At 33.3% G+C, this 27,401-nt stretch overlaps 1 protein-coding gene across 1 annotated transcript in view; it reads right to left on the bottom strand.

Annotated features, from left to right (window-relative positions):
• The window catches only part of LOC114333388 (cathepsin B), a 66,780-nt gene extending 42,024 nt beyond the window's left edge, over positions 1 to 24,756 (bottom strand). The window contains exons 1-3 of the mRNA XM_028283256.2: positions 24,453 to 24,756; positions 11,807 to 12,080; positions 9,094 to 9,191 (exon numbers count right to left, since the gene is read on the bottom strand). Of these exons, the coding sequence (XP_028139057.1) occupies positions 9,094 to 9,191; positions 11,807 to 12,074 (366 nt within the window). The 5' untranslated portion in view covers positions 12,075 to 12,080; positions 24,453 to 24,756. The remainder of the gene's footprint in view (positions 1 to 9,093; positions 9,192 to 11,806; positions 12,081 to 24,452) is intronic.
• Positions 24,757 to 27,401: the final 2,645 nt, after the last annotated feature.

The following is a 27,401-nucleotide window of genomic DNA, read 5'->3' as shown; positions in this document are numbered from 1 at the left end:
TAGAAGAAAGATTAAAATTGAATCTGTGTAACAATTTAATGAAATTCGAATAAGCAGAATACTGGATCGGACAACTACATTATTTTGCCCTCAACGTTATCAAAATTTTTTATTTAGTAAGTTATGTCAGTGTAATTCAATTACACATGCTACATGCACAATGCACAAGTACCCCGTTGCTCCTATCATTCTTATAGTTATTGTACAGTAAACTAATCTAAAAAATCGAATAAAACTTGGTAAACCGAATTCAGAATTAAGTACTGTAGCCACATATAAAATGACGCGCGTTAGATTTAACGTACAGTCGATATGCGATAGGCCCGCCCCTGTGTTTCCCAATCTAAGGTTGCTATGGACATCACCGGCACGTGTTTTGCTGTTTGTAGAAATAATATATTTCTTACCTTATAGTTTCTGTGCTTCCTTATAAATAAATGTAAAGTAACCAACGCTGCGTGAATGAATAGAGAAAGAACAGTCGAAAACTAACTTATACATACACATTACACATACAATAACAGAAATGTAAACATAACCTGCCTGACTCAGACTAAGGAACGACTAACGAGCGACGAGCGTAATAGCACCCACTGGTTCGCGCGCGCCGGCACCGGCGCACCGCACTTACGACAATTGCGCGCGCATAAGTTGCCATAATATATGTAATTTTACCAGTAATTACATAAATTACGGTAATTTATGTAAATTTATCATAAGTTACGTTAAATTTCATAAATTACGTAAATTCCAAAAATTACATAAATTACATTAAGTTACGGGTATCATGTAATATTACCGTAAGTTACGTGTAATTTATGTAACGTAAGTTATGTAATTTTACAACTCACATCACTAGTTGTGAATTATTTAAAATTATCTCATCTTAATTTCCTCGGCACCCTGTATGATTTATAAATTTTGAAAATCTCAGGTGTAACCAAAGAAAGTATTCCACCTGTTGTCAATCTGGTGGTACGGAGGCGATATTTATTGTCGTTGTCTGTGCTACTTCGATTGATAACTTAGTTTGTTTTTCGGTAGATGGCCCTAGTTCATCCGTGACATTTCTTTCTTTGCAATTCGGGAAGGCCCGAGCTATGGTAAATGGTTAAATCGGAGAGAAGAGGATATGGGTTTACTGATGAGGGGAAAAAGATCTCCGAAACCGGTATAGACTCTTCCTGCACTCTCCGATTTAACCAGAGTATTATGCAGCTGCTGCATTTTCGTTTTGCAAAGAAATTGAGAATGTTTATACATTTTTAATTCATTTACTCTTTTGTTTGAGTATTAAGGAATCTTTCTTGTTGGAGCTTTACCACGCTGAGTAGATGAGTTGTGAATTATTTAAAATTCTCTCATCTTAATTTCCTCGGCACCCTGTATGATTTATAAATTTTGAAAATCTCAGGAGGTGTAACCAAAGAAAGTATTCCACCTGTTGTCAATCTGGTGGTACGGAGGCGATATTTATTGTCGTTGTCTGTGCTACTTCGATTGATAACTTAGTTTGTTTTAAACTATAATATAATAAAAAAATAGAAAAATAATTAACATATTAATATATTTTTTATTCAGGGCCATTAGCATAAAAACAGTTAACAATATGTTTTTCAAAATTTTCTTGTAAAAAGCCTGTCTTTTATCTGTAGACATATTATTTATACGTAGAAAAAGTTCTTTCAACATCTGTAGATGTGATTGGTATTTAAATACAAATGTACCGATACTACCGAAAAGTATTTTACAGCAATATAATAAATTTGGGCTTTTTGCAGACAAATATTAGTTTATTACATGGACATGTATAACGATGGGTTTTCCCGTTTATCTCCTAAGCCTAAGGGATTAATGCCTGGTTGCACCAACAGATCTTAAGCTTAAGACCTGCTTTAAACTCTACTTACGAAAAATACGTGTTGCACCATTTGAGTCTGCCATTTGAGATTGCCACGTAAATTGCTTAGATAAGAATCGAAAATTATGCTGCAACGTAAGTGACACTCAAAGCGGCCCTATTTATAAACTGAGCTTAGCTAAGCTGGGGCTTAAGATTTGTTGGTGCAACCAGGCATTAAATTCTTATGGTTTATTGAATTATTAGAGCTTTATAGCTCTATATACTTATAGAATTTTGCTTAAGACATGAAGTAATACTTGAAATTTAACTATAGTTTATCATAAGAAGTAAAATAAATAAAGATAAGCAACATATCTTTAAAATAAGCAATTTTACTAAACATCCTAATAATAAGCAAAAAAAAGCAAAATACTTATAATCCGGACTTTAGTAATGATGTAATCTTTCAGTGTGCGTTTAAATTTTCCAACAATATGTATCAGTTTTTCTAGGATATTCCTCGACACCTACGGGTATAACAGGTTTTCGATTATGTATGTATGTATGTATGTTTTCTAGGATTTGAACACTATGTCCGTGGTGATATTTTCCACATCGAACATTCGCTACCTGCTACCTTTGTCATATAACGCACTCAGTCGAAAGAATCTGGTGACATGGCCACTAAATATTTGACACTCACAGTAGTGTGTGTAGTAGATACTGACAGTGACAATTTTAAAGCTTCCATACCAGTGAGAATTACCAGTAAGTGTCGATTGGCTCTGTACAATATTTGCGCCTAGGCTCTTACTGAACAGTAATATTGTTCTTAATAGGGAAATAGTCATGACATTGTTTTCATATTTTCATTTTTGAATTTTGACCCGCCCTAAAAATAGACCACTGGGCGTTAGTGTTACTTCGGTCTACAAGGACTAATCGACAGGACCAACTCGGTCTGTGAGAAATTTGGTACGAAAATAAATATTAAGAATACCCAAGTGATGTCAATATGAAAAAACCAAAATGTACCTCAACCTTTCAAAATAAGCGCAGGTCAACAAGATCAAGTACCTGGGATGTTGAATCGACAGCAGCCTAAATCCTGATCTAGAAATAAAATCGAGGATAAAAGAGGCCAGAATTTTTTTCGAAAAAATCAAAAGATTTATGTGATTTTCGAATAATACTCGAAATTCGATTGCGTTTATTAAAAGATATTTCTGGTCGACTCTATGAAGTTGAAACGCGGGTCATTAAAACATCAACTGTAAATATATTGGAGAACTTTGAAATGTGGATCTACCGGAGAATCTTCAAGATTTCATAAGAAAAGAGAGATCTCTTTCATATGAAAGAAAAATACTAGGGAGGAAAAAACTATCGTGGCTAAGAAATATGCGACAATATACAGGGCTAAAACAGTTAATAAGAACAGCTGAATACAGAGAAGAGTTTGCAATTGAAGTAGCCAACCTCCATTGAAGACAACTGTAAGAAGAAGATTTTGGGTGAGTCTGGTGATTTCAAATTGTGTGTTGAGCTCTCGTTTCGCAACTTTATTATTTAGGTGAACGTAAGAGGCTTGTTTTATTTGCATTTGGCTGAGATCTTCATTTACGAAAATACTCCCGTTTTTTCCAAGACTTCTGTTAAGATTTCCTCTGGCTCTTCGATGGAGTGATAAAATTATTGCATACACCCAGTCGTCTGCATAACCAAATTTTCTATCAACGACTTGTAACATTCTATCATTAAGCATATCGTCTATCGTTTGCTATAAGCTTGCACGTGTATTGTACGAAGAAACTTGTATATCATGTCCTCTATCCAAACTGTATCATAGGCTGCTCAAAAATCAATAAATGCAGCTGAAGTTTTGAGTTTCCTTTGAAATCTTTCCTCCATGTGGGTGAACTTGGACTGCACAGCTCCTTTTGAGTCTAAACCCAGCTTGTTCAACACGAATCACCTCGAAGAGTCGCGTGGTGATTCTATTATTAACTAGCAGTTTAAGTAGCTTGTAGGTTGCAGACAGAAGATCCATTGGTCTGCAGCTCTTGAGACTATCGGATGATTTTCATGGTTTTAGAATAACGCAGTTATGAACGTTTTTGGTCTTCATTTCATGTAAATTTTATTTTATTTAACGACCTTCTTTTAACTTTATATTTTTTTGTACTTTGCTTATGTGTCGAGAATATTGGACAGCCGTCCGTAATTACGACACTACAAAAATGGCCGTCCAGAAGATTCAGAGTAATAAAAACAAATAGCCCTGAAAGGGTTTATACAGTAAAAGTGACGGTATTTGTTAAAGTGCCCTAAATTAGTATAAAATAGTAAATCATTGTAATTACGTCAATATCAAACTCCCGTACATGTTGCTTATGCTGTACCAAATTACACAATTAATAGTTTCGTTGAAATGAAATAAACATTATGTTTAACAATGGAAACCATAGTTACTATTAATTTTAATGTGAAATTCCAATTAGTAATTATATTTCAGATAACATAAAATAGTTATGATTCACATTGTTAAACTTCTGATATTGTGTATACCTCGAATACTGGATTTCTAGATTGACAAAATCTATTTAATTTAACTACAAATTTTTTTAAGCAATTACAATGTGTGAATTGTTAGGCCGCAAAATAGCGGATGTCACAACGGTTATTATTTTTATTATTTACAATACGGCAATAAAAACTATGATATAACATAAATAATATAGATGTAACAGAAATTACCAGAAGCATATAACGGAAACCTAACTGGGCAATACTGGACAAAAAGATTGAAGTAATAATAGACGTTTATACAGTGATGCGCGCGCGCTAATAACCGGCAAAATAACGCAAAAGATGGAAAACATAATACATTGCGAAACAAAAGTTGAGATAAAATTAGTGGAGGTGGAAATTATTCGTCATAAACGTATAAAGAATTAACATTACATTACATAGTTTTCCACCTTTAGACGTCTGTGACAGGAGTATTTTATAAAACTCTACTGTCACAGTGACAGTTGTCATACTCTTCTGATACGTCTAAAGGTGGGAAACTATGTAATGTAATGTTAATTTATACGTTTATAACGATAATTTCCACCTCCACTAGTTTCATCTCTTTTTGTTTCGCAATGCATTATGTTTTCCATCTTTTGTGTTATTTTGCCGGTTATTAGCGCGCCCATCACTGTACACAGTGACGTATACAGTAACAAAAGTATACAGTGACTGTATACAAAGATGAGCGCGCTAATAACCGGCAAAATAACGCAAAAGATGGAAAACATAACACCTTGCGAAACAAAAAGAGATGAAACTAGTGGAGATGGAAATGATCGTTATAAACGTATAAATTAACATTACATTACATAGTTTCCCACCTTTAGACGTATCAGAGGAGTATGACAACTGTCACTGTGACAGTAGAATTTTATAAAATACTCCTGTCACAGACGTCTAAAGGTGGGAAACTATGTAATGTAATGTTAATTTATACGTTTATAACGATCATTTCCACCGCCACTAGTTTCATCTCTTTTTGTTTCGCAATGTATTATGTTTTCCATCTCTTGCACTATTTTGCCGGTTATTAGTGCGCTCATCACTGTAGAGGGTGATTCAATGTCCATTGGGTAATAATGTCCAATCTCTGAGCTGTAGATTCTAGACCTCAAAATATTAAGATTTAACCCAAAATTGCTTAAATAAAATGTGCCTCGTTACTGAGTTACAGGGTGTTTTATTTAAAAATTTAATAACTATTTGTGGGAAAATACGGTGATGCTAAAACAAATGAAAATGGGGAACATTTAATCGAATTCTGCGAACAGCACTCTCTGAAAATTCTAAACGGATTCTACCAACATAAAAACATACATAAGTATACCTGGGTCCAACCAACCAGAAATACCAAGTCAATTATAGATTATGTTATCACCAAACAAGAAACACATATACAAGTTGAAGACGTAAGAGTATTAAGGGGACCGGAGTGTGGAACTGACCACTATATGGTAAGATCAAAATGTTTTCTACAGTATCGACCGCGACTACTACATCAAAATGACAACCAACCAGCTCAATCAAAATCACTCGAGACGGATCTACGTAAATACAATATTGATGCACTGCAAAACGACTCAACATCATTTTTATATAAGCTGCGGCTTAGCCAAAAATTGTCGAACCTGACCTACTCCTCAGCCCAGAATACCTATAACGAGATATTAAATAAAATCAATGAAGCAGCTTATGAAGCGCTCGGCACAGTGGAAAGGAACAAAAAGAATACTCCATTGTGGTGGACAGATGACATTGCTAATGCAGTAAATAACAAGAAACAAGCGTATCAAAAATGGCTGCAAACAAATGACCCAGATTATAGACGAACGTATGCAAGATCAAACAGAGAAGTAAAAAATCTAGTAACGAAAGCAAAAAATAATTCCTGGGAAAGTAAATGCGAAGAGCTCAACAAATATATAGGGTCAACAAGATCAAGAGAAGCATGGAAAACGATAAAAAATCTGAGAACAAACAGAAAAGAGACTAGTAGAATTGGGACCGTGCAAGTTCGGCAAAGCGACCTCTATTTCTACGCTCTGTACTTTAATTCGCACTTTTAATTATATTGGCCAATTATATTAGTCCTGGTTGCTGGATAATTGTCAAGACCATAGTCCAAAAAAATAATAAGAAGAAAAAATAAGATGCAGGTTATGTTTAGCAAACGTAAACAATTGTATGTAGTAAATAAAATCAGTTATTAAAATGCAGTACTGCAAGCAAAATACAATTAATTAAATTTACCTTTATATAATAATTGCATATCATATCAATATTGTGGAGCAATATATAATTTTTCTGAGTCAATGACAGAAGGTATGAAATATACGTCAATTTGACAATTTCAATTGACAATATGAATTATTTAAGATGGTTGCAATATTTCTCCGCGACTCGCGCACGGTCGTTTCTCGTTTCCCTTTCCAAGTACTTGCACACCGCGAATAGATTTAATAGAAGAAAGATCTTGGATCGAACATTACTCGCAGCTTTTGACTGAAACAAGACCGCAATTCACGAACATCAGTACAACAACATATGAAGTAGAATACGATGAAGACGATGAAATAACAGTACAGGAAGTCGAGAATGCAATACGAACTCTAAAAAATCGAAAGTCATGCGGACCACAAGAAATACCGAACGAATTACTAAAATACAGCCCACAAGTATTACGAGAATTACTTGCGTATGTTTTCACCTTATTCTATAAAGGTCATGATTTACCACATGAGTGGACAAAAGCACATATTAACAATATATACAAAAAAGGAGATAGAAAAAATTTTTCAAACTACAGGGGGCTTAGTGTCATAAACTCACTCTCAAGACTCTATGGAAAAATAATAAAAAATAAAATTGAAAAAGAGATGACAGATGTAGAAGAACAAAATGGCTTTCGTGCAGGCAGATCCTGTATGGACAGCATATTTTCTCTAAAGCAAGTTATTGAGAAAAGATTAGCCCACAACCTTTCCACCCATATAGTTTTTATTGATCTGACAAAGGCATACGATAGTGTACCACTTTCAATGCTCTGGATAGCAATGGAAAAACAAGGAATAAGCAAAAAAAATATACAAGCAGTACAACAGCTTTACAAAAATATGACGGTAAACATTAAAACTGGAAACAAATTAACGAGAGAAATTCCTATTAGTAAGGGCCTAAAGCAAGGCTGCTGCATAGCACCTACACTCTTTAAAATATATTTAAATGAAGCACTCTCACTGTCGAGAAGAAAGTGCTGCAATATGGGCATCCCAATCGATGACGATAGATTGTACACAATACACTTCGCTGACGACCAAGCCATTCTAGCTGAAGACGAGAGTGATATAGACTATATGCTCAGAAAACTGGAAGAGGAGTACACTAAGTGGGGCCTTACAATTAATATACAAAAAACCGAGTACTTAGTTGTAGGAGAAACACCAGAACGCCTACAAATTGAAATGGGAACTATAAATCCAACAGAAGTCTTCAAATACTTAGGAGTCCAAATATCTTCAAAAGCAGGGAGTAACGACGAAATACATTCCAGGATTGGCCAAGCAAGATCAGCCACCAGACAGCTACACGGACTATTGTGGAGTAATAAAATAACAAAAGAAAATAAAAGAAGAATGTATAAAATAATAATAGAAAGTATTGGGTTGTACGGCGCTGAACTCTGGGAAATCAACCAAAGAAACAAGTCAAAAATCAAGGCGATGGAAATGAACTATTGGAGACGATGTTGCCGACTCACTAGACTTGATAGGGTGAGAAACGAAGATATTAGGAGACAAATGGAAATCGATCTAGATATAATAGACACAATCGAAGCCAAAAGACTTAACTGGTATGGACACCTTCAGAGAATGCCTGAAAATAGATGGCCGAAAAAAATAGAAAAATGGACTCCACCCACAAGAAGAAAACGAGGTAGACCAAGACGATCCTGGAGAGAAGATGTCGAAGATGCAATGACCGCCAGAGACTTAAAAACTGAAGATTGCTTCGACAGAAATCGCTGGAGATTAGGATGCGAGAAGCGGCGACAGCTGTAGAAGACTCGCTTATTATATATATATATATATATATATATATATATATATATATATATATATATATATATATATATATATATAAAACTATTTTTACCCAGTACTTTAAAACTATTTGACATATCCTTGTCATACTTTGCAGAAAATGTAGTTACCATACACCCTACTAAATTATGACAAACGTTTCTGGCTACTACCAGGGGACAGTGAATGGTTTGCCCTTCTCAAATTCTACGCCATTGGCGGAATTGTTATTTTAGCAAACTACAGTGGAACCCCGATAAGTCGGCCTCCGATAACCCGGGCCGATTTTCATCAGACAAAACAAACATTCTTTCAGTTTGGCTTCAATCCCATATAGTAGTTGCGACCAAATATAACATTCGAATAATGTTATGTAGACAATATACCTAGTAGCCTCAAAACGAACTACGACACGTGCTCACAAATGTGTGTGGGCTTCACAAATAAATTAATTTTTCTATGAAATTTTATTTTAAGAAGTTCAAAAAGTAGAACAAACGTTTTCATGAATTATACATTATTTGTGTAACTGCGCAAAAGTCGCAATATTTGGCGTTATTTATAAAATACAAATATATATCAAAATATGCTTACCCAACATGACCCGCATGATCCCTGATCTCTTATCTCCCGAATTGTTGGGCAATGTGGCCATTGCTGACGAGCATCGAAATCGGCTGGAATTTCTAGAGCTAAAAATAAATATATAGATAAGAATAACAAAAATTATTAATAGTATATACAGTGCTAGCCAAAAGTCCCCTGTTCCTTCATATCTTTTGAACGGTTATACTTATAACAGTGAAATTCGGAGTGTGGAAATAAACGAATGAAGACTATCAAATAGTCATAACAAAACATAATAGCAAATACTATGGACTGTAATAGCCACTTTACACGATGCAAGTAATTGCGCAATTAATTGCACAATTTCTTGCGCAAGAACTTGTGCAATAAGTTGCAATTAACTTTCTGCAATAAAGTGACTACACGGTGCAATAAACTGACTTGAAATAGAAAGAAACTTTGATAAAATAGCATCAATTTTAGGTTATGTTGTTTTTCTAAATTAAATGTTATTTTTTTAGTAGAGTTATCAAATATTAGACTATTTATGTTAGATTATAATTTGAGAAAATTATAATATTATGTATTATAACAAAATCAATTTTAATACCTAATGCAAGTATACCTATATTATAATACATTATTCATTTACAAAAGGAAACAAGTTGTAGAAATACAAATAGAAAATAGTTTCTTTAATCCCTATGTTGCATAATTAAAGTTATCCACCAGAATAATGTTATCTGTGAAGCGTGAAATTGGTAAAAAGTTCCTCTACTTTTGTTAAAAAATTGTTTAGTTTGAAATTTTGGATGACAAAATGTCAATGTAGTGAAAACAAACAGTGTAGCCTTAAAAGTTACTAAAAAGATAACCAAATTGCAACTGCAACTTCTTGCAGCAAGAAGTTGCAGCTTTTCTGTGCAATTCGCGTATGACACGATGCAATATCTATTGCTGCAAGAAATTGTGCAATTAATTTCGCAGTTAGTTGCATCGTGTAAAGTGGCTATTATACATACAACTCTTGACATTTTCCATTACATTTGAGGAAGCAAAAAAATAGCGCCATCTAGGCGGTCTACGGTGATAACCAGGCAATCTAACCTTACATTGATAAAACTGCTTTATTATTGTTTTTGTATAAGTGTGAACTATTTTTATTTTAATTTAATTTAGCAAAATTAGCTAGATATTCAAAAATTTATAAAATCAAATTTGAATGTTTAAGTCAAATTTTACGTTGTCACAACGTAGTTCACCGCAAGCCGACAGTAGCGCTAGTGGCAACGTGTCAAGTGGATGTATTACAGTCAATAGTATTTGATAATAGTCAAATAGACGTAATAGTGACAGATGACGTTACAGAGCCACATTGACCGATAATTTTAAATGGGACCTTATGGCAAGTGATACCTCGTTTGAAAGGTATTGAAAATACCTATTCAATTATACTAATTTTGTTGGGGTTTAAGTTGATTTTGATTAATAAATTAAATATGTAAATACTAAACTTGTAGTTTCGCATTTAATTAATAAAAGATTTAAACAAGATATTTGGCAGTATTTATTAGATTTTAAGGAAATGACGAAACAGGTCGATTTTTGATCTAAGGGGGACACATTTTTACGGTACATACATCTGTCATTTGTCAACCCCCTCCTTCCACATCCCCTACTCCTTATTTTTAAATAGGGAATAGGGGTCGTGTGCTAGCTCATTGGAAAGGTTATTCAATTGTCTATTCAGTAATATTAACATTGACATTATACAAGGTGTCCAAGAAAATTTATTTTGAATTAAATTAATTGACACAAAAAGAAGAATGTATGTAATTCATTTAACTCAAAATACAAATTCTACTGCTGACAGAAAACAGAAAAAAATGTTTATTTGATAAATAAACATTGTTTGTTGCTTAAATTCAATATTCAACCTACCCAGAGGCAGATGAGTGGCAGCTTGAACATTGAAATTAAGCAAAAAGCAATGTTTATTTATCAAAAACATTTTTTTCTGTTTTGTGACAGCAGTAGAATGTATTTTGAATTAAAAAGCATACATTCTTCTTTTTGCGTCAATTAATTTAATTAAAAAATTTCTTTCTTGGACACCCTGTATAAATAATTATGTTAATGTTTATATTATTGAATAGAGAATTGAATAACCTTTCAAATGTGCTAGCACACAACCCCTATTCCCTATTTAAAGATAAGGGCAAGGAAGTGGTATGTAGGGGGTTGACAAATGACAGATGTATGTACCGTAAAAATGATTAAAATGAACCCATAGATCAAAAATCGACCTGTTTCCTCATTTTCTTATATCTAATAAATACTGCCAAATATCGAGGTGTACTGTTTTCTTTGGCCCACTCCGTATTACTACTTCTAAGTCCCTTAGAATAAACAAGTTTCTTTTGAATGAGATATTTGAAATTAAAAATTACAATTTTCTCTTCTTTTTCACTACTACAACTTATTAAAATAAACATTATAGAAGTTTTCAGGGACTTTCGGCCCTAGGTAATAATGTAATCTTTCATTCTGCGTTAAAATTTTTCAAAAATACTTATTAGTTTTCTAAGGATTCGAAAAAAATGAATGCATTTAAAAAACATTGGCCTGAAATTTTGCGCCTACGCCCAGAAACTACTACTTTAGGGATACTACAGATACTACTTTAGAGCAAATCAAAAAGAGAAACAGATACTCTTACTCTTACTCAGAATACTCTTACCTTCTAGTTTATGTGTCAATACAGGAGGCATATAGTTCTTATGGTCAGGTAATACCCCCATCAATTTAATGATATAGTCCATTGATTTGTCCTGAGCAAAATTTCTTCCTGCAGTCCATGTGGATTTTGCTGCATTGATGGAGTTAATGAATTCATCAGATAGTGGATGAAGCTCTTTAGAGTTAGTGACTTCATCAGATGAATGTGTAACTATATCCATTCTTAGACCAGAACAATACGGTATCAACAGAAGTAACAGCGGAATCATTTTTCTCTAAAAATATAAAATTATAACTTAGAAAATTAAGCTGGCAGTATATACCTACAACACATTTTTAAGATATGATATGTAGATTCCATTTCTCTCTCTTCAATCCTGACCCCCCGGAGGGAGTGTAGTGGTCGACGTGATGTCGTGTATTGTCCGTCTCCAAAGATCTCTGTCTCTGGTCATTTCTTTTAACTCATGCATAGGTCTTTTGCATATTCATGTAATTTGATCGATCCATCTTGTTGGGGATCTTCCTCGTGATCTTCGGCCTTCCATCTTTCCTTGTATAATGAGCCTTTCCATGTTTTCTGTGTTTGCTCTCATAACATGTCCAAAGTATTTTAATTGTTGGAGATGGACTTCACTGGAGAGTCGTTGGCTAACTTTTAGCTCTCTTAAAATTGAATTATTTGTTCTATGGTCGGTCCAAGGAATTCGTAGCATTCGTCTCCAACAAAACATTTCAGTGGCGTCTATCTTTCTTCTTTCCGAATTTCTCAGGGTCCAAGATTCACATCCGTAGGTCAGTATTAGGAATATTAAGCAGTTGGTCAACCTCATCTTTAACGCTCTTGAAATTTGACAGTCCTTCCATATTGCGGTCATTTTTGCTGTAGCGACTTTTGCTAGATCACATCTACGTTTTATTTCTTCCTGTAGTGACTCTGTGATTAATGATCCCAGATATAAGTATGAGCTCACAACCTCAAACCGATCAATTGTGGTTATGTGTGGATGATTGTTATGTAGTCTATCCACTATCATGATCTTTGTCTTTGATATGTTTAATTGCAGACCAAATATTTGACTTTCGTTTTCAACCAGTCGTATAAGATCAATCAGCTCTGCTTGACTATTTGCAAGTACTCTGGGCTAATTAGCAAAATTCATGGAAAAGTTATTTACCAGCAATTTTATTGCTGGAATCGAATTATAAGATCCTATATATTAATAATATAGGTATGCAAAGTCCTCAGATAGTGTGCTACTTTTTTTATAAATAAAATGGCGCCGACAAATCGTATTTTTTTCAATTATTGCTCTATAACTCCGAAGGTTTTAACTTTACAACAAAAACAACCAAATAAAAATTCACCGCAATTAAATTCTGCATAGAGATATGTTTTTCACGATTTGCTCCGACGAAAATTTTCCTCGGAAAATGCGGGTTTTCCTAACAAAAACTATAATTTTCAAATAAAGTTTTAGGTAAGTAATTATTAATTAATAATTAAATAACTTAGTGACATCCAAAGATTTCTTGGTATAGATTGTAATTCCAGAAGCCGGTGAAAATTAAACGAATATTTTAGCAACAATTCAATTGTTAATTAACAATTTACGATCGCAATAATAACCAAAATAATCATGATACATTGATCAAACTTATAAAGATTATAAAGATGAGATGCTTGTTCAATATTTTATCGACAAAATATAAATTTTTCTTTTTTTTTGCATAATCTATAAATTTTGAAAAAAAAATAGTTATAATACGTTGGTCTAATTAGTACAGTACAAAGAAAGGTTATTTACCAGCAATTTTATTGCTTTAATCGAATTATAAGATCCTATATATTATTAATATAGGTATGCAAAGTCCACAGATAGTGTGCTACTTTTTTTATAAACAAAATGGCGCCGACAAATCGTATTTTTTTCAATTATTGCTCTATAACTCCGAAGATTTTAACTTTACACCAAAAATACTCAAATAAAAATTCACCCCAATTTAATTCTACATAGAGGCACGTTTTTCCCGATTTGCTCCGACGAAAATTTTCCTCGGAAAATGTGGGTTTTCCCAACAAAATCTGGAATTTTCAAATAATTTTTTTGGGCCAGTAATTATTTATCAATCATTATATAGCTTGGTGAAATAAAAGCTTTCTTGGTATAGATTATAAATTCAGAAGCCGGTGAAAATGAAACGAATATTTTAGCAACAATTCAATTGTTAATTAAAAATTTACAGTCGCAATAACAACCAAAATAATCATGAGACATTGATCAAACTTAGAAAGATTATAAAGGTGTGATGCCTATTTAAATATTTTGTCGACAAAATATAAATTTTTCATTTTTTTGCATAATCTTTAAATGTTTAAAAAAAAATGTTTTTAAACAAATTAACATTTCTTAGAAATTGTTTATTATATTCTAATTTTAAAAAATACTTAAAATGCGTATTTCATAGGTCTTGAAAATGAATGCTTTAAAAAAATTTTCCAACCATTTGCAAAGAAGTTAGGAAACAGCAAAATAAATATACGATATCTCCATTGTTTATAATTTGTTTTAATTGTTTCAAAGCTTAAAAGTGAGTCTATGGTACAATCTAATTACTCACAAAGAATGTCAAAAATTAGTGCAATGATTATATTTTAATCAAAGATTAAAAATACTTTTTTTTGTAATTTTTAGCGCGAAAGTAGGCTTGATACAGAGCCGGAGATAAAATGTTCACTCGAAGCGACTGACACGCTTAAACTCGCGCGAGTTGTGTATGTGGGCAGGTAGCTACGGTACTGTATTATTCTACTTTCGCGCGTGTAAATTACAAAAAAATATATTTATAATCTTTAAATAAAATATAACCATTAAGCTGATAATCGATATTGTTTTATAAATAATTAGCTTGTACTTTAAACTCACTTCTACGCTTTGAAAGAATTAAAAAAAATTATTAACACCGTAGTAATCGTATGTTTACTTTGCTGTTTCATAACTTTTTTGCAAATGGTTGCAAAAAAATTTTAAAGCATTCATTTTCAAGATATTTGAAATGCGCATTTTAGCTATTTTTTAAAATTATAATATAATAAAAACTTTCTGAGAAACGTTAATTTGTTTACATCTATTTTTTTAAACATTTAAAGATTATGCAAAAAAATAAAAAATTTATATTTTGTCGACGAAATGTTAAATAGGCATCTCATCTTTATAATATTTCAAAGTTTGATCAGTGTATCATAATTATTTTGGTTATTATTGCGACCGTAAATTATTAATTAACAATTGAATTGTTGCTAAAATATTCAATTAATTTTCACCAGCTTCTGGAACTATAATCTAAACCAAGAAGGCTTTTAAGACACCAAATTATTTAATTATTGGTAAATAATTACTTATCTAAAACTTTATTTGAAAATTAAAGATTTTGTTGGGAAAGCCCGCATTTTCCGAGGAAAATTTTCGTCGGAGCAGATCGGGAAAAACACGTCTCTATGCAGAATTTAATCACGGTGAATTTTTATTTGAGTGTTTTTGTTGTAAAGTTGAAATCTTCGGAGTTCTAGAGCAATAATTGAAAAAAACACGATTTTCGGGCGCCATTTTGTTTATAAAAAAAGTAGCACACTATCTGAGGACTTTGCATACCTATATTATTAATATATAGGATCTTATAATTCTATTCCAGCAATAAAATTGCTGGTAAATAACTTTTCCCAAAAATGGCCTATTCTCCGATAATCAGCCCAGACTAAAGAAGGGCTGTGTCATCTGCGAAACGTAGGTTATTTATTTTATGACCATTTATTGAGATGCCTTTTTCCCATCCTTCAAGTGCTCTTCTCATAATATGCTCTCCATATATATCGAATAATTGTTGAGATAGTATACATCCCTGTCTGACACCCCGTTCTGGATGAAATTCTTTTGAAAGTGTGTCAAGCACTTTAACTGATCCAGTAGTGTGTTCGTATAGTTCAGTTATAAGCGAAATAAGGTGTTGGGGTACGCCTACTTCTTTTAGTATTCGCCATAAGTGTCTCCACTTGACCCTGTCGAACGCTTTACGATAATCTATAAAGCATATGTACAGTGGAATATTGAATTCCCTAGATTTTTCGATTATCTGTCGTATATTCAACAGGTGTTCTCGAGTACCTCTACCTTTGGTAAATCCAGTTTGCTCTTGTGGAATTTTACATCTCTGTATATCAGGCAGAGGTATATGCAATCCTGTACTGTGTAAGGATAAACAAATTGATGACTTATAATAAATAATAAGAGAATTAATATCTGTTCAGACAGCCAAGCGGCCTTGAGGGCTTTAAAGAACCCAAGGATAACCTCCAGGCTTGTATGGGAAAGCCGCGAAGAACTTGACAACCTGGCGGAATATAACGAGGTAAGACTCATATGGGTGCCTGGATATCATGGGATCGCTGGCAATTAGAGATGTATCAAGTCAAACTAGTTTGATTTTATTCAACAAACTTGACTTGAAAACCAAACTTTTTTTGTTTGAATTTGATATCATATGGTTTGACTTGAAATCAAACTTCTTCAAACAGTTTGAAGTTTGAATATCATATTGCGCAACGTGTTTACTTCCAATTCTAATTAAGGGCGTACCGACTTTTGTTTTGACTTATTTGGGTAGGTCTGCATCTGTACTCTGCTACTCCGCAAATTAGTTTGTAGTTCATACATTTGCCTTTGGAGGGGAAATTTGCTTTAGGGGGGAACTTCCAATGAAACACCAACCAAAAGCCATAAGAAAGATAAACTCAAACTACATAAAAGACGTAAATAATATTTTATATGTATTAAGTTTCCTCAAGTTTTCTATCTAGCGTGTTTATTGGGTTGACTTTGTCTGTCTGTAGTTTAAGTTTCAGTCAGGTAATATATTATTGTATCCTTCAAACATTTTTTTCTTTAATTTTGAACCTTGTTAGGGGAAAATTTCCCCTTTTTCCCTCCTCGTAGATCAGTCGCTAATGCAAAGAGGTCACAATCTGGTGTTCTTTATCAAGATTTTTTTGGAGGTTAACCTAAATTTTTTTCAAAAACAAAAAACCGAAAATGAAAACTTATTTGTTTGAATAAAATGCTATTTTAAATTACATACATTACATACATTCTAACACATTGATCGCCGTCGACTTTTTATCGAAAATGATTAAATTTTTTTTTAATCCTAGGTTCATTATATTCCGAAATGTAAATTTCAATTGATTTTTCAATCTTTCCAGTTTTTTTAGACAAAAACCCATATTCTAAGTATGCGGTCACCGGTGCCCGTCAATACTGGAAATGGAATATACACTCTGGCCAAAAAAAAATGGGACACCTTTAAAATGGGTAATTTTTGATGTATCAAATCTCCTAAACCTGTTGTCCGATTTTAGTGATTTTTTTAATATGTTATAGACTTATTCTTTAACAATATGTATGTAGTAATAGTGTTACTGAACAGGCAAATGTCATTGTATACCGGGTGTAACAATAACACTGTGTTTTTTCCTGAAAGTTCGTAACACCCCGTGGAATATTTTAGCATTTAAAAAAATATTGAAATTAAAACTCAGTTGTAGCCCTAGCCTCTCTTAACATTCTGCTTTTTGACTCATTCACTTATGTTGTATAATGAAAAAGTTAGGTACTTTAACAAGTAGCCATGTTCTTCCTCAATATAGGGTGTTTCTAAATAAGTGCGACAAACTTTAAGGGGTAATTCTGCATGAAAAAATAATGACCGTTTGATTTATAAACATATGTCTGCAAATGCTTCGTTTTCGAGATACCGGGTGTTCAACTTTTTCTTACACACTGACGATTTATTTTTTGCTCTAAAACCGGTTGAAATATGCAAATGAAATTTGGTGAGTTTTAAGACGCAGTCATTGAGCATTTTTTGACGTACAATTATGTATTTTATATTTACCATTGACGTGCGGCGTGCATACGGGCCATATTACCGGGTCATATTACCTGTATGCACGCCAATGGCGAATATAAAATTTTTAGTTGTATGTCAAAAAATGTGAAATAAGTACCTCTTAAAACCTACCAAATTGCATTTGCATATCTCAACCGGTTTTAGAGCAATAAATAAATCATCAGTTTGTAAGAAAAAATTCAACATCCCGTATCTCGGAAACGAAGCATTTGCGGACATATGTTTATAAAGCAAACTGTCATTATTTTATTTAGAAACACCCTGTATTGATGAATAACATGGCTAGTTGTCAAAGTACCTAACTTTTTTATTATCCAACATAAGTGAATGAGTCAAAAAGCAGAATGTTAAGAAAAGATAAGGCTACAATTGAGTTTTAATTTCAATATTTTTTAAATGCTAGAATATTCCACAGGGTGTTACGAACTTTTAGGAAAAAACACAGTATTATTGTTACACCCGGTATACAATGACATTTACATGTTCAGCAACACTATTACTACATCCATATTCCTAGAGAATAAGGCTATAACATGTTAAAGAAATCACTAAAATCGGACAACAGGTTTAGGAGATTCGAGACATCAAAAATGACCCATTTTTAAGGTGTCCCATTTTTTTTGGCCAGGAGTGTAGGTATAACCAATATGTATTAATCTTTGATAAATTTCTTCAGTATTATTTGGCAGCAACATAAATATATTTTCGGTCCATGTTAACCAGTAAAGGATATAACATTCTATCAGAAGTTAATAAAGCAGTATAAAATACATTTTCAATTTAATTGTTTACTAGCTATAAACTAAGACAAAACAATAAATTCTGATAAGCTTATCTATTAACCTTTCTTACATCACTCAACATTGTGGTTTAGATTTCCGATATTTATAGAATTCACGATCGCAAAATATACATTCAATAATATTTACAAACGTATCTTTAATGGCGTATTTTGACATCAAATTTTAAAACTAACAAATAACAATGGAAAATATATTGAACAAAAGTATAAAGATATAAAAGAATCTGTCTAAAAAAGGCAGTACAACTAAAACAAAATCTACGGGGTCCTACAGCCCCTGCCGCATCCCGCATTATCTCCACCTTTTTCGGTCGGCCCTTTCCTCCTCATTTATGACTCTATCTCTCATTATTCAAATCATCAATCAAATCCTGGCCTTTTTCTCCTTCTATTCCATTGAACATAGTTTAAGGCCTCTTTTAGCCATCGTTCATCTTACATTCGCAGTACATGACCGTACCATAAAAGTTGTTTATATTCTCTTGTATCTATGGTATTGTAAATCCTTCCTGTTCTTCTTCTTATTTATTTTTTTTGGATATTCCTTTTCTACCACTTCCAGTTTTTTCTTTCCTTTATCGTCATTTGCCAACATTCAAATCCATACATCAAAATTGGTTCTAGAACTGACTTGTAGACTGTCAATTTTGTTCGTAAACTAATATTAGGAGACCAAAGTAATAAGTTTAGTGTTTGTATCACATTTTGACCTTGTTGTATTTTCTACTGGATGTCACGTTTCGATGTTCCTTCCTTCGCTGTCACCTATCACTGTCCTTAGATATTTAAATTCTTCAAATTTTTTATATCTCTATTCGAAAGTTGTAGGACTCTTTCTTCATTCTTTATTCTAAATTCTAAGGTATTCTGTTTTATTTATGTTGATTGTGGGTCACCAATTTTCGTATTAATTTTTGAATCATATAATCCATGTCTTCATATATCATGAATCATATAATCACCAACCAATTTTTTTTCTCTGATTCTGGCTTTGGTTTAGAACTAGAACCTTTAGCCATGTAATTGTATAACTTATCACTAACTCAGGTGTAATGTGTAGTGTGTGTGTCTGTTGAGTAAGTGTCTTGTTACTTTGCAAAGTCGACGTCATTGTCTTTGCAAAGAGACGCTAATTGTATCCGAACGTCTGCGGTCCCTCCGGTGAGTACCGATCCCACAAGGACAGAAACTATTTTCATTTATTAATTTATAATAAATGAAAAAATCTCTGACCCTGGTGAGATTCGAACTCACTACCATTCAGAACTTTCGATCCAAAGGTTAGGCGCTCTTACCACTGAGCCACAGAGGGGGTATAATTATACATCTATAAGTATAAGTCGTTTTAATATGCAAATACCCGTCAAGGAATAGGTACATAATTTTCAAGTTCAATGTACAATAATCAAGAGGTACGTTTTTTTCTGTCACTTCCAACTGTATTGCATTAGAGAGAATTCGATAATCTGTGACGCACTGAAAAAAGGGTTTGGGATGCTGTGTAGGAATCCACAGAAGCGGCGGAATCATTTCTATCCCAGTTGTAAAATATACCTCTCTATTACAGACAGACATTTCTAAAGTCTTACATTGTGCAAGAGAAATTAACATGAGGGTATTTGAAAACTGGCTATGGAGGCTCTTAGGAGTCCTAAGGGATACTCTAGGCTAGTGTGAGAACCTCATGAACTCGATAGGTTGGCGGAACATAACAGTATCACATTGGTTTGGCTGCCATGCCACTGGGGAATATACATCAAAAAGACCAAAATTAATAATCAAATACAAAGTACTTCGGGAATGATTTCTGTAGTGGAGATTAAAAAGTCAAATAAACTTACTGTTAGTAAAATCGTGGCTTATTCAGAATAAAAATAGCAAATTGCATTAAGATGCCACAAGAAAATAGTTTCAGAACAATATGTTTTCAAATAGTCCAACAGGATAAATAATATTTACAAAGGAATAATAATTATTTTATTCTTGTGAACAAACAGTGGCGGCGCCTGGTGTAAAGTGTTGGGGGTGCACACATAATATTAAGAGATAAAAAGCCCTTGAAGCCCTATTTCCCTAGGTAAAATTTTTAGAGGGTCGTCAAACTGTAAAAATCAAAGGACAATTTTAAAAAATTACAATAAATAATGTATTTTATTTACTTAAAATTACAATTTAGTGTTTAAAAGTTACAAGCAAGTTTTGTAACGAAAGTCAAGTCGCCTGTTATTTTTTTTTATATAAATTCTGCAATAACCAATTCAGTAAAATTTGAAATTTCCTGAATAATTTTTTTAAAACATTGCGAGTGCTGTTAGTCGATCCTAGCCCATAGCCATTCTAAGGAAAGTTTTGGTTTTGATAAGTTTCAATGCAGAGAAACATCGTTCTGTTTCTGCAGTTGTCTGTAGTTGACTGACATCGTAACAAGTAATTGAAGAATTCAAATTATTTCAGAAAAATCATCTTGTAAATTATTTTCAATCAAAAATTCACTTAAGTGGACTCTCCCCGGATAGTTAAAATCGGATCTTCTATTTTGTTCTTTATGATTCCTCTTCTCCAAATATGTAGGAAACATGGAAAGCGGTAAAAAGTATTGATAGTAGCACCTACACAATCAGTAAGTTTTTTCATAAATCTGCATGTTAAAAAATGATCATTTATAATCCCTACCTTTGCACTTTGGTAGGTATATTCGTAATTAAGAAATTTGGTAATTTTTCTTCTAAATATAAAGAAGAAAATTTAATTGATGTTAAATATTCCACGCTAATATTCACATCCACAAATCCCTTCATGCTTAATATTGTTCCGAAATTCGAACTTCACAAGAGCAAAATTTAAATGTTCATTATATGCGCTGTGTACGTTAAAAATTCCATAAGATCACAGTCGATTTGTGCTCTCGTGGCCATCTAAACTTGTGGGCTATAGCGGGAAGCGGGGTGTGTGGTGAGTTGTATTTTGCTTATGATAAAGTCATAGGGATAGCAGGCCCCGTGAGAGCGGTGATCGAGACGTTCTGTCTAAAGCCTTGCATTCGTGAAGTTTCCTCGTCGAAATAGAATAAAAATAATTAAATATTACTTATTACTTATAAACTCCTTGGATCTGTGGTTTGTGATTTAAATTACTGTATAGTTAGATTAAAATGTTTTTTATAGAATGATAGATTTTACATAATATGAATGTTTCTCTGAAAATAATTTTGGGGGTTCACGTGCACATGTGCACTTATGGAGAAACCGCCACTGTGAACAAACACAGTTTGGTAAATATTTAAGTAGTGTTTATTTTTCTGATCATTTAACAAAAAGTGTTCCTATAAGAATAAAATAATTATTGATTTGTAAATGATATGTATTGAGTAGTTGTCTTTCGCCTCTTTCAACGTAATGACCTAATTAATTAATACCTAGCAACCCACGTAATACATGTGCGAATCATATGTTGCCCAAAGGCCATATCCATAGGAATTATATCCATCCTTCCCAGATAGCAAAAGTACGTTTTATGGACATCCAATGGACGTACATCTGTGTACATTGGAACGTCCAATGGACATCCCGCTAAGGTACAATGGACATCCGATGGACGTCCAACGAATGTCCAGAGTTCACAAAATTGAACGTCCATAGAACGTCCGCTACAATCGTACATTGTACGTTGTATTGGAGCTTTCAGTGTATACCTTATGTACATTCAATGTACGTCTTATGGACATTTGTAGGGCACTTTTCAGAAAGCAATCTGGTATCCATAATTTTGTGAATACATAGCAAAAAGCCTTTATAGGAAATAGTTCCTTATAATACTAAACTTATACTTAAAAATATTACACAAAAGACCTTTTTTATTTCTCTTTACTATAACTTCATTATAGTATACACTTTATTATAGGAACTAGGAACTTCATTAATGCACGACTGCACTTGCACGATAAACAGAAAACACACTGTATAAGACATTTAGTATATTTTTAAAAGGTTTTAACCTTAGTATTTTTGGGTGGCTTAGCATGTTCTTGTAACACTGATGATGCTCTTGTTACAAAGCGAAAACGTTTCGTTTTAATATTTGTAGCCCTTTTATGGGCTTTTTAAATAAATATACCTTTTACCAGGACAAATTTTTCATTAAATTTACTTGTAATTAATGGTATACAGCCAGCTACAGGAAATTCTTCCTTGTGGATAGCTATGTATTTATTTTATTAAAATATTTGAATACATGACAGTATTAAATTGACAATACACCAAATTATTACTTTTCATGGCACATTAATTATCATAGGTCTGGATCCCGCATATGAAAAAAAAGTTGATTAATAGCAAGCTGAAAATTTGTTAATAGCTTAAGGGTGTCTAGTCGGATAAACTTTGATATATGGGAACACTGGAACAGGGGCAGTTTTAATTGTGGAACAGGTTAAAAATTTGGAACGGTCAGACCACGAAAACGGCACATTTATTTTGTCCGACAGAATAGACTTAAACTCTCCGAACAGAGATTAAACTCTCATGCAAAAATAAGACCGCTATTTATCACCTGTCATAATTTCTGTCATTTGACATATTCTACATGTTCCACTCATTAAAACGCCCATTTGGTGATAAATAGCAGTCTGATTTTTGCATGAGAGTTTAATCTATGTTCGGAGAGTTTAAGTCTATTCTGTCGGACAAAATAAATGTGCCGTTTTCGTGGTCTGACCGTTCCAAATTTTTAACCTGTTCCACAATTAAAACTGCCCCTGTTCCAGTGTTCCCATATATCAAAGTTTATCTGACTAGACACCCTTAAGCTATTAACAAATTTTCAGCTTGCTATTAATCAACTTTTTTTTCATATGCGGGATCCAGACCTATCAGTAGTAATTGCACAAGAGCTCTAAAATTATCGAATTTTTCCCGAGTGACACTTTGACAGTTTTAATTTCACGACCCGAAAGGGGAGTGAAATTATGTCAAAGTGTCACGAGGGCAAAAATTCGATAATAATTTTAGAGATTGAGTGCAATTTGCTGCGATACTGTTCTTTCTGTACGTTCACACACATACAGTACTTTCTGTATGTACACACAACTGTACACAGATATTTTGCCAGGGGCCACGTTGCTCATTTTTGATATACACATATGACTTACTTTCATTGCTGTGGATATTAGTGGCCCCAGAGACTCGTATCCCGATTAAAGCATGGCACGCAATTTGTTAAGGCTTGCTAATTTGCATTTTACATTGCATTTGAAGCTTGTCAGGATGGCAATACCTATTGTTTCTATACATTCTTGTACAACACTAAGGCAAGGATGTATTATTTTTAATTTTTCTGCTCTAACAAGTGTTAGAGACTGTTGAAATCTTCTGCCATAAAAATAGTTGTAATCATGCATTTTAAAATCAACTTTAGGTTTACTCTACATAAGTTAAAACTTGGTTGCCTCATATATCCTGTTTTTGAACTAAACATCACCCCATCAAAGAGTGATGATATTTAAGCAAAAACTAAGATAAACTGCTGACCTTTAACATAGATTATAAAAAATGTTGATTAACAATGAAAGTAAAAAGAAACAACTAATACAGTGATATAAAGAAAATAAAAAAGTAACACACAAAACAACTGGAAGAAGATAGGCAATCAGAGATATTAAACTAATGATGTAGTTTGATTTCTTTGTTAACAATCAAATAAGGAACCAATTTAGACTGTCTTTCTGACTGTTTTATAATATAGGTAAACCCAAAAATAGCATTATTTATCTATGGAATAATCCAGCTACATTATTCCTTATATTAATATAATAATGTATAAAGTGATAAATCTGAAATGAAAGTACTAATTTAAAAAAAAAAATGATAAATCTCTTTGTATTTACCTCTATTCTGAAGCAACAATTTAAACTGTCACAATTCTATTAATCACTCGTAACAACAAAAACAATATGAATATGAAACATGAAACCAAACAAAAACAACAGCCGGCTTTGAAACGTCAATCAGTAAGAAGTGATTAATAACGTCAATTGCCACATTTATAGATAATTTTTCTTAAATTTTTATAGGTGGACTCGTTGATAATTATTTTAGCTTATTTAAAATAATAATAACTTTCTTAATATGTCAGTATTTATACATTTTACTGACAGACTAAATCTATACAAACTATTCGTTTCTGTGTTACAGATAAAAGAATAAACTTCGAAAACTTCGATTATCACTGTAAAAAGACGGATTATTCATAGTAAGCTGCTACATTTGGCAATGTTACATTCTACTACGATGCCATCTCTCGATTTGAATTTAAATTTATTTTTCTATTTCAGAATTCAACAGAATTAATGATTTAAAACTTAAAATTATTTAGTATGATAATTAGGTAAAACTATTTGTTATAATTATTCATAAACTCTTTATATTGAATCATTACAGAACAATCCAGAAATTAGTTCCTAATAAAATAATAGTAGGTACCTAGCTAAACCAGTAGCGGTCCGTGGGTATTTTACTTGGATGGGCACAGCAGTGACGTGACACGCGGTGTCCAAAAATAGTAAAAAAGGTAATAATAAATAATATGTAATCTTACGATTATTTTATAGATAAAATTGGCTCTTATTTCCTTCGTACCTAAATATGAGATAGAACTTAGGTATCGTTGGCATTACGAACTTGTTTTAATAGCGTTTTCTTTATAATGAACAACGAACAACATAACAACATTGCCAATGCTTGAGCAAAACTCCTTTAATTTTCTTCATTGGTCATTGGAATAGTTGCAGACACATAGGTACACAACTTATAACTTTCTGAAAATTGTTCGTTAACTTGATTTTTTATAAAGAAAATTAGCAAGTTGTTTACTCTTGCCATGGATCCCATCGTCTCGTTTTTATAAAATGTCTAATTCAATAATTCTAAGTTTTCTCAAAGACTTTTTGTTCTGTTAATCTTTTTTTTTTGCGCGTGAGAGTCCACTTTGGGGAGTCTTGCCTCCGGATGCATCCGTGCGGCGCACACAGGCACCAGCAATTAAGGGGCGCCACTAGAGTCATTTTAGAGAATTTTTAGTTATTTTTTAAAAAATTGCGTATTTTTTGGACGCGATCAAATGTTTTGCACACAGGCGCTACCACGTGCTAGCGCAGCACTGCTACCAACTAAAACCACTCTCGACTTTCCAGACCGTTCTCTCGCTCGCACTACGACTCTTTTTCTACTCTTACCCTTTTCTCTCTGTTGCTTATGTTGCTCACCTTTCTAAAATCTCTTTTTTTAAAGATTTTTGTCACATCCTCTAGCACATCTTTAAACACATTTTTCTCTTGTCACTATGGTCATAAAATTGTGTGCTCCTAAAAAGCTTACTCCTGCATATAGCTCCGCTCTATCGTCGTTGAACTTTCTGCATTCGAAGAAAGTGTTCTGCTGTGTTGCTTACTTCACAATCCACATAGCTATCATCTATTGCCTATTCTCTCATGGTATTCTGTAACTGACCCGTGTCCCGTAAGGAATTGCGTAAAGAAGTAGTTAGTGCTTTTATATTTTGTACTTAACTCACTCCTCCACGACAGGGATCAGAGATCAAAGTCCTTGTCCATGCAGTCCTCCGCTCTCTTAATCACTCTTCCTGCCACTTTGTGATGGTTTCTCTCCTTTCTTCTATCTTATTTTGATTACTCTTGCCGAATGTTTTGGCTTTTACCTGTAGATGTATTGGTGGTATTCCAGCTATAACTTGTAGGTTTATGGTCGAGGTCATTCTGTAGGCGCCTACAACCCCTAATAAGGCTTTTCTTTGGGCCTTATCTAAAATTTTTTTGTATTTCTGTTTATTGATGCTACACCAGTGCCGCATATAGAATTGTGGACTGTAACATTTTCACCAGAATCCTTCTTTTTCCTGTATTTGGACCTCCTATATTTGACACAATGCTATTGCCTCTCTGTTCGGCCTTGTTTTTAGCATATTTGATGTGTCCGCCAAATGCCTGCTTACTGTCCAGCATCACTTCTAAACATCTAACCTTTTTGGCCAGTATTATTATTTCTCCCTATACTTACATGGACGGAGGTGCTCTAAAGGGGACCTGAATCTACTTTTGGGGCCGAATCATGTGGGCCTGATTTCTACTACAAAATCAAGTATTGCCGAAAGTGGGCACTACAGCTTCTGTATACTTAGACGTTCGGGTTCAAGATATACCTCGTGTCCTATGTTAATGATACACAATACATACAGATTGAGCTTTATGTATGGAACAATTTGATTATTTATTATACACCCCAAACATGTTCTATATATATTTACACCGGTATTTAGGAGTCAACACCCTTCCGGTATGGGGAGTGTCACCGAGCCGCAAGCCCTTATCCCTTGTCATACTGCTTGCTCCCTTATAGGCCGATCAGACGCCCGCATATTTCAGTCTAAGTGTAAGATTCATATTAGAATTTTATACAGACGCGTTAGCCTTTTTTGTTTTCCGTTGACCTGGCTGGGGCTTGAACTCGCATTCATCACCCATAAGTGAAGTGCGGTCAGCCGCTAGTCCCACTGAGTTATCCGATCGACGTGTTCTTTGGGTTTATTTTCAATTTATTTCTTGATAGACTTGTTTTGCGTTTCTTATTTTTATTTCGTTCTTATTTTTTGATGTCTTTCTTTTCCATTTGAAGAATTTTTCTCTACCTCTAACTTTTTCTCGATAGCTTGTTTTTGGTCGCTACCAAGACATTCGATTTTCTATATTTTTATTTTGTTGGAAGTGTGTTTTAGTTGCCATTTTAATAATATCTTGTTCTTTATTTTTTACCTTTAATCC

The sequence above is a fragment of the Diabrotica virgifera genome, chromosome 1, assembly GCF_917563875.1.
Source record: "Diabrotica virgifera virgifera chromosome 1, PGI_DIABVI_V3a".
NCBI lineage: Eukaryota > Metazoa > Arthropoda > Insecta > Coleoptera > Chrysomelidae > Diabrotica > Diabrotica virgifera.
The sequence above is the reverse complement of the archived record's forward strand: the minus strand, read 5'-3'. Positions and strand labels throughout refer to the sequence as shown.